The following is a 9268-nucleotide window of genomic DNA, read 5'->3' on the forward strand; positions in this document are numbered from 1 at the left end:
CTGTGTTCAGCAACACTTGGTGTGCTTTTAGGTTTAATTACCGGCTGCCATGACAACTGGGAAACAAACAGGTAGCATATTCACACACAGATTGGTAAAAACATTGTTTAAGCAGCTATTTCAATGTGTGCCTCTCCCGTGCTCTGCAGCCCGAGGCCTGCAGCAGATCACGTTCTCGTCTCTCATTCTTTTTATCTGTTGTTGCTGCAACTAGGACACAAACTCTAATGTTAATAGGACAGGGTTAAGGTTTAGGTGCTCTTACTGTGGCAAAGTTCAGGAGTAGTCAAGAATGAAAATATTGGTAATCAAAGGACAAGGAGAGAGGTATAAAGCTGGCTGTTGTAGCCAAAGATGGTTTGGGACCAGCAAATACCAGAAAACAAAAAATCTTTGCATAAACATGGAGACATAACTGTCACTGCAGACAATCCTGGCTAAAGGTTTTAATATTGTGAGATATGACAAGGCATTACATGCAAGGATAATGAAGATTTTTGTATGTTTTCTGTACGTGCGTGTTTGCTTGACTCACATTAAGTTTAATAATCAGTGATTATTTGCCAAGAGGAAGAACTCAAAAAGCTCAAAAAGCTTTTTGCATCTTGCTGGAATAATTGATAACTTATAATTCATTGGAAAAAAAAGAGAATGAACCTTTTCTGAGAGTTTGATTTGTCTAAAGTTTCTATGAAATATCTTAGTGCTAAAGTTGTAGTTTTTCACAAAAGGAAAATATATTTTTAGAAAATGAACTCACGACTCGTGTCGTGAGAGCTGAATGTCTTAACCTCCACACCCTCACTTTCCACCACAAGCTGTTTTGTCTCTCTGCTCATGTCTTCCACCATCTAATCCTTTCCCAGTGAGGAAACATATCCATCTCACTTTTCGTGCAAAGAGCACATTATTTTATTTTGAGGGCATCGTCCTCCCAGGGGCCGATGCAACAGAGAAAAACAGACAATAACACAGAGACAGCTGAGTTACAGTATGCCGGCCTCGGGCTGAATATCTGTGGGTGGTGGAGGTAGCGTGCAGGACACTTCACAGGTTATGACAATGTGCATAGGAGAAACCTCAGCAATGATTATGATTGACTGTACCTGAAGGTATGCAAACACAGGTGTATGCTGGGTTTGAACTCTGTTCGAGTCACACGCAGCTAACCAAACATTTTACTTTTATAAGGTCTGACTGAATATTGGAATTGATATTTTTACTTTGTGCCAAAAGAAAGATCGTGCTCAATCTTCAGAAACTGAAAACACATAATTAGTTCTAAATAATATAATTAGATATAATTAATTTGCCCAGCTGTGGTTGTCATATTGTAACATAGCTACTGAGGTCTGTTATTTAATTAAGTAGTAAGTAGTAGTCTTCATATTAGGATTTTTATGAGACTTCACGCTTCGTTACATAGAAACTTGTAAACATCACATTCACTTTTTAAAATGTACGCCTACTGTTTCCTGCAAAAGACCAAGGATCAAGGTTATTATAGTTTACCAACTGAAAGAATTTTGTAAACCTAACTAAAACAAAATCATATCACCCAAAAAATCAAATACCCTAAGTTTTAGTATTTGTTAATTTTGACTTCGGATGTCTACAAGCTTGCGAGTCAACTTCAAAAAACTAAATGAAGACTAAATATTTTCAAACAATAAAAACTACACTGGAAACATAACCTGAAACCAAGAAATGAAAGAAATTAAACTGAATCAAAGTCACAAACTCAAACAAGTGATATGAAAAAAAGAACAAAGTAAATGAATCATTGAGATCAACTTGATTTTGTGAACTTTGTGTGTCTGTTTGAGACCAAACAGAGTAATTAGAGAAACATTTTGGTTTGGCAGCCACATGTTCAGGGAGCACCTCTATTTGCAGGTATCAATAGATCCGTGGGTTGGACGACTCTCATGGTGCGTCTTTTGTGTTGAGGGATTTTGTCAGAACTGAAGAAGAGGAAAGAAAAAAAATCTACTGACTGATAAAAACTTCTGAAGTCTTCATGTAACCTTTCATCAACCTCTGCTCTCTGTACAAAAGGTGAACAATGCAGTAAAACTGTCAAGGCTAAATTATATACACACATATTCAGTGGCAGTGAAGTGTTCATAACTCCTTCCTCTGTTGCGATGCATCTGCTGTGACTGCATAATTTGAAGGTGTAGTTACGCTTTAAAAGCCCACAAATGTAAGCCTGTTGATAGTCAGAGACCATGCATTTGTGTTCTTTACCTCACAGAGCAGTACTGAGCTTTTGTCATGGGGAGTAATGCGATCAAACCCAGAGCAGACTGACTGTCAGCCAACAGACAAGCATGTACAGCTCTGCAGCTTGAGAGGTGCTGTGTTTCCTCTGCATATGCAAGGTGGCTCTGTAGACAGATAAGAAGCTCAGGAGCATGAAAACTAAGGGCAGTAAACAGTTATCAGTTACAGTGATTATAAGTGTCTATAAAACCATGCAATTAGTAATTAGGTGCTTCAGGATAATCCCAATACATATAAACAATGATATCAATGACTAAACTAAACTAAAAAAACAAACTAAAATATAATATATAAAATAAATCAGTTATTATTATCACAATAACTGTATAACTGGGCATTGTTGCTAGAATTGCTAGATTTCCTTTCAGATAATTCATTAATCTCATTAATGTGACTACTAAATTTGTAAACTGAAAATCAACTTTGCAAATAAACAAACGAAAAACAAACTGAAGTCTTAAATGAACCATAACAACCAGCAGACTATATATACACATTTGCATTTAGAGCAAATACATCAAGCGCTGAATATTTCAAGCGGTCCCTGAATGCAGCGTATCCTGGCAACAACTAACATCGTTTCTCTGTGCTATTTGAAAATGTGCTGTTAAAGGAGTGGAGATAAAACACAGCACCAACAAGTTTATCGTAAAAAAGGCGGAAAAATCAGCAACTATGGCAGATGAGACAGTTCCTGCTGACAGAGACAAGGCTTTATATTTGACACAAATTCAGTTCTTAGATAAGGAGCTGGAAAGGTAAGAAACCTTTGCTCGATGTTGCTGCTCCTCTGTTGGGTAAACGACTTTTAACATAACACAAAAATGTCCCAAAACTTTTAAACACGTGATTATAGAACAACTTCATAGGTTACATGTATCTGTGTGTGCTTCATCAGCTTTTGGATCAAATGGCAGCTATGTTGTGACTGACTGCTTTTATCTTGAAGGTTTCTACAGTACCAGCTACTAATAACATGGTGCCTAACTGCTATGCAATTCTTCTTACATGTGATTTTTAAAAAATCTGAAAGACATTAAATTAAATTAAATAGTGACAACAAACAGCCTCAAATCCATAATTTAATTATGAAAGCTAAAAATTCTATTTACTGTAAAGTATAGAAGAATAACTTTAGCTGACCTGGGTTGAATCCTCCGTCTGAATCTGAGCCCGTAGTTTCCTTATGATCTTTACCTTAGGTGTAAAAAAGTAAGCAACATTACAATCCTTTTTCAGAAACAGAATCAAGAACTTGAAACTTTCTTCAGTGTGGCAATGACATAGCATTAATGCATAAAATAACAAGCAAATTTTCTGTATCACCATCTGAATATGATTAGACCTACATGCAAATTCCAATGACAATACAACACATATTTCACAACAACAAAACTTAACAGCTACATTTGCTATAAATGCAGTCCATCAGCAGAGGCTCTATATCTCTATACTGTAAATAAAAGAGTTAGTGAAAATGTGGCGCTTCCAGATTATTTTAAAGCAAAACTCTGAACATGACACAATCCGGACCAGGTTATCTGTTCAGCAGAAGTTACAATGGCAAAAAGATAACCATCTTTCAGACTCTAGGCTCAACTCACCTCCTTAACCTGTCAACCTCACCTCACCCCTCTGTAAGGACCAAGTAAATTTATTTCTTCCTCAATTATAAAATCTTAAAACTTCCTTTTTCACTATTCTGATGTACCAGCTACAGCAGTTTCAGCTCAGCATCTCATATTAGATTCATAAATTCTAAACCCATATGTCCTTTTTTGTGCTGCAGGTGTCAGCTCAGATGTGACGAGCTGAAGAAACTGATAGATGACCTCAGAATTTCGTATGGAGCAATGGGGAGGGACAGGGACGATATATGTAATTACCTGACAGACTCCTCAAATGCAGTAGAGAAAAAGGTTGCGGAGCTGAGTAAGGTGTTGGAGCATCAGCAGCAAGCTGACAAAAAGGAAACCGATGAGCTCAAGCTGCATCTCAACCAGCAGAAGGAGGAGCTACAGAAGGAAGTGGACAGACTCAAGTCAAAGAGCACGTTGCAAAGTGAGATAGACGCTGAGTCAGATCATTTATTATTTTTCATCATCTTGTGTTCGGTTAAGTCAGCTGGTCTAAACATGGGGCAGAAGTTGGCCAGTCCATCACAGAGACGCACCACCACATGCCCAATTTAGAATCAGCAGTTAACCTAAGATGTGTATCTTTGGGGTGGGGTGAGGGTGGATTAGCAGGACCCACACAGGTACAAGACGAGCACACAAGGCCCAGCCAGTCGGGAGTTTGAAACCAGGAACCTTCTCACTAAAAGGCAACAGTGCTAATGAGCAAGCTGCTGCACCACTGTGCACATTTATAGCCAGACCAGGAGAAAAATATATTAATTTGATTGTGGGTTGAACCTTAAAATTGCTGTTTAAAATTTTTGTGTCTGCCTTTTTGAGAGATTTGCAAAAACATCATAACCACAGTGTCCAAACCATGATTTTTGCAAAACCGTTGTTGAGACCGTGTGAAGCTTACACTGGGATGTTTCTTGCTTCCTGTTTTCATTTGCACCTCCTTTCCACCACTCAGAGGAGAAGCTGGACCAGCAGCAGAAGGAGAGGGAGAGGATGACACAGCGACTGGCCTACGTGGAGTTTATTGAGAAGCAGCTATACACTACGAGGGAAGAATATGGAGCTGCCATCGCCAGACTGCAGAAACAATTGGATTTACAGGGGGCAAAGTAAGGTCTAGTGCAGAGTTAAATTCAAGCTACAGTTATAACTGCAGGAGGAGTTGTTCCCTCTGGATGCTGTGTCGACTTACTGACCCCTGTTCTCCAACAACAGAGTGTTTCAAGACTGTGAGAAACAAGTGTGGAGCTCCATCAAAAATAAAGTTTCAGCAATTGTTGAGGAGGAGAAGATTCAGCACGCAGAGGTGCTTAAAAAGGTCAAGGAGCTTACAGCAGAGAGCTTTAAACTTTTGAAAGAGAAATCCATCCTGCAATGCCAAGAGAGTGAACTCTGTCTTGAAGTACAAAACATGAAGAGGGACAGCCACGCAGCTAGCCAGGACATCATCCAACTCAAGGAGGTACGATGTCTGCATAGAAGGGACATAAATGTGCCTGCATAATTCCTAGAGGTTGTGGTAGCTTGTATTGGTACATCTGCCTTCTGTTTAAAAAGTTGATGTTACATTGCTACATGCAACATACAAGTCTTATTGCTTTTTATTATTATGTAGAATGAGGCATGTGGGAAGATATGTATTGCCTTAAAATATTGTAACACTATTTTAACTGATAACTCGTTTTCATTCTTCATGTCTCCACATTTATCACCCGATTTACAGAAAGAAGATCACCTGTCGAAGAAGTGCCAGCAGCTCAAGGTTCAGCTGAATAACTACAGCCTCTTGCTGGCCAAGAAACAGGACCTGAGGTCTTTACTTCTTTACTTTTTATTTATTTCTGTTTCTCCAAGATTATTTTTTTAACTTCCTGATAGTAGCAACATACAAAAGCTTTAATAGAGACTTTAACAGAGACAGCTTCTCTACAGTCAGATGCTCTACCACTGAGCCACACCCACATTGGGTCAACTTTTATTCTGTGTTATAATTTCAGACAGCAGCTGAACTCGGATTCTGAAGTGTGCAGTCAAAAGAAAGCTGAGGCAGCTCAGCTGGAGGCTGAGCTCCAGGAGGAGATGAGTAGGAGGAGGCAACTCAAGGCAGACATGGAGAAAGCAGCAAACATTCTGAGACCTGCTGTGATGGTAAGAACACAGCCTGACAATAACTATGGCCTTTAGCCATTTGATTGCAGCCACAGCATATCATAATGTTTGTATGGGAGATAGTTCTGTGCTTGGTGGTCCAGTTTGATTGGTATTAATTGAAGACTACTGGAAATCCTCCTTATGTTCTGCTATTGAGACAGGCATCCAAGAAACCAGGTATCCAGATATTCCACAACAGGTAAAACTCTGGCATGAAGCTATAAACGTTGATTCACAAATGATACAATGGCATCATAAGACATACACAACAATAACGATGGTATCGTGAAACAGTTATTCTGTGTGTGATACGTTAGATTAGGGGCAGGGAACTTCAGGCCTCGGGGGCCGGTGTCCTGCAGGTTTTAGACGTGTCCTTGATCCAACACAGCTCATTTAAATGGCTAAATGACCTCCCCAACATGTCTTGAAGTTCTCCAGATGCCTGATAATGAACTAATCTTTTGATTCAGATGTGAGTAAAATTCAGTAATTTGTTGCAAGTTTGTTTACTTCTATTCACATTAACCTCATTCATTTTAGGTGAAATTTTGAGCCACTGTATTGATTATTGTTTTGCAAGAGGCAAGATTTCATATAAATCTTTCACCTAACTAAGATGTAATTTGCCAACTACTGGTGAGTGCTTTGATTTTTTCTGAACACAAAAAGAAACTCAAAATTCTAACACTTTCACATTAGGTGGCCTAGGGTGAAGTGAACACTATTAACTGATTAGCCTTATTGTCTTTTAACGCTATAGTATTATGAGAACAAAATATTATTTTGTGACTTACCCGCTAATGTGTACACTGTCTCATCCACCGAGATAATGGTTTTGTTCTCTGTCCTCTGAAGGGCTTAGAGAAATTCTCTGAGGCTCAGGGGAAGATCCAAAAGCTGCGTGAGATCCTGGAAAGCAACACATCCCATGGAACAGAGTCCGCTCTTTATAATTCCCCAGAAAAGAGCAGTCGAGGGCAGAAACTGCAGACATCTGGCCCCAGAACAGTCAGGTGCTTGGAAACACTTTGCCCGGTTTGTGTATGTTAGTGTAATGAGTCGTGAAAATGGTGGCCTGATATCTGCTGAAAGCTGCCAGGTTCTTCATAGCAGTGAACTGGATCTTTGCCCGACTGAGGCCCATGAGAGCCAGATTATCTCCCAGTTGGCCTCAAAATAGTCAAAAAACAATGTACGCCTCTATAAATAAGCTTTTGCTCAGTTGCTGTGACTTTTGTGACACCATGATATGTTTTTTTCTCAAAAAGAAAAGATAAAGTGCTAAGGTAAAGTAGAAAATGATAACACGCAAAAAAATGTTAATTAATAACAACAACAGTCCTGTCATTCCATTTGTCCTCAGCCCAGAGACTTTGAACCTTGGCACAGATCCACTGTTTTTGTTGAGCCGCTACAGGCCGGGCGATCTTGGCTTCTTACCTCGACCCAGATGGAGGTACGTCTCTGGTGCAGGACATCAGTCCACCAGCAGCCAGCTGCCACTGGCTTACAGTGTATTAGATGGAGGAGTTGTACAGGGAGATGGCCACAGGTCGTTCAGTGGTGCTTTTAGGTAATCTCAGTCTCTCACTGAATGTGCTCCTGTGGCTAGCCAACATGTCATGGAGTGGGTGGGAGGTATTATTCAGCATTGTCTTTATCTTGGACAACATTCGACACCACCTTAAGGGAATCCAGCTCCATCCCCACAACATTACTGGCCAATCAGTTTATTGAGTCTTTTTTTGGTATCTGCGACACTCAACCTGCTCCCACAGCATGCAACAACATAGAGAATAGCACTAGCCACGACTCATAGAAAATCCTGAGCATTGTCAGACAGATGTCGAAGGACCTCAGCCGCCTCAGAAAATAGAGACGACTCATCATCATTGATCAGCAGGCAGCCGTTTGCTGAGAAAAAACTCTTACGAAAGGGAATAAAGTGGAGCATTAGGGAGTTCAACATCCTCAGTATGATTTTGGAGTGGGTAGAGGACAAAAACAGAAGTAAAAGGAGTGTGAGATTAATTAGGTTGTTGGTTGTGATGTCATTTCTCAATAATATTTTTGTGCTTCTAAGAATTAGAAGTGCTAAAAAAGAAACTGTGCGGTTGGATTTTGTTTCATTATGCTTCTTTATAAATCTCTCAGGAAACCCGGCTGTCACAAGGCATTGACCGCAGCCTCTGATGATAGGTCTAACCCATCTGACCTGGCTTCTCGGGACACTCATGCAGAAGCAGGACCCTCCACCTCATCAGTCTGCTGAACCCAAATCCAGCAAGAAAATAAAAAAACCTAGAATTCTGTTCCTGCATTTCCTCTAAATGCTGATGTATTTGTCTACAAACATACTGACTTGAGAGCACGTTTAAGCATTTAACATGTCCAGATCTGTATGTCAGGTCATGTCCACATAAAGAAAAACATCAGCGTTTAAAAATTTGTGTTCGTCTCAGGAATTATTATTATTCCCACACGCGTCATAATCTGCACGGTATAGTCATCATCCAAATCTGGCAATTAAACCTCACTGTTGAAGTTTTAATCATACTGGTATGTATGTACGACAGCCCGCATAAGCTGATAGTTCAGACGACAACCTGTCTGTGCTCTTAAAAAATCTCACATGGTGTACACTGTTTAAGCTATTTTGGCCTGCATACATTTGCTGCGACCTCTGCATTCCTCCATTTATTTTTTTCGCCAAAGTGCGATTTCACGACTGGATAAAATGCACACAGCCTCAGATTTCACTATAAAAAAATTCCTAGGTGACTCTGAGTGCACAGGAAAGCACATTGAACGGTCAGCAGCAGTGAGTGTTGGCGAGTGATGCAACATGACGTAGCAGCAGTGCTACAGCTGTATGTGTGAGTCTGTTGACTTAGGTCAAACAGGAAGTTGAGGCCAATCTGGAATACCCATACTCACACGCATACACACACACGTATACAAGTCACGAGGCTCCGATACACTTGTGGGTTTTACAAGCTTTTCTGCAGCACACATAGACATAATTAATAGCATAGACATCTGTTTTTAATAAACTGGCTCAACAGTGTTTTTCCTGCAGAGGGTGACTCTCCCCTCACAGTTACATTCACCACTCTGGATCCAAAAGCCAGAGCATTTTACGCAGTATGAGTTTATTATGATTCACACACAGTTTTCATGGAAATAGACAG

The 9268-nt window shown here is 39.9% G+C and overlaps 1 protein-coding gene across 2 annotated transcripts; it reads left to right on the forward strand.

The window, feature by feature from the left end:
- The first annotated feature begins 2810 nt into the window (after positions 1-2810).
- LOC102203708 (uncharacterized protein C9orf117 homolog) lies at positions 2811-8397 on the forward strand. 2 transcript variants are annotated; one of them, XM_005730619.1, is made up of 9 exons: positions 2811-3044; positions 4076-4347; positions 4879-5032; positions 5139-5385; positions 5647-5735; positions 5921-6071; positions 6933-7090; positions 7441-7533; positions 8232-8397. In XM_005730619.1, the coding sequence occupies exons 1-9, from the start codon at positions 2962-2964 to the stop codon at positions 8347-8349; spliced, it is 1365 nt and encodes a 454-aa protein (XP_005730676.1). In that variant the 5' UTR covers positions 2811-2961; the 3' UTR covers positions 8350-8397. The 2 variants fall into 2 exon arrangements, with proteins under 2 accessions (XP_005730676.1, XP_005730677.1); XM_005730620.1 differs by lacking the exons at positions 6933-7090; positions 7441-7533; positions 8232-8397 and adding exons at positions 6236-6273; positions 6392-6454.
- Positions 8398-9268: the final 871 nt, after the last annotated feature.

Source organism: Pundamilia nyererei, unplaced genomic scaffold (assembly GCF_000239375.1).
Source record: "Pundamilia nyererei isolate P.nyererei 1_Seehausen unplaced genomic scaffold, PunNye1.0 scaffold00038, whole genome shotgun sequence".
Lineage (NCBI taxonomy): Eukaryota > Metazoa > Chordata > Actinopteri > Cichliformes > Cichlidae > Pundamilia > Pundamilia nyererei.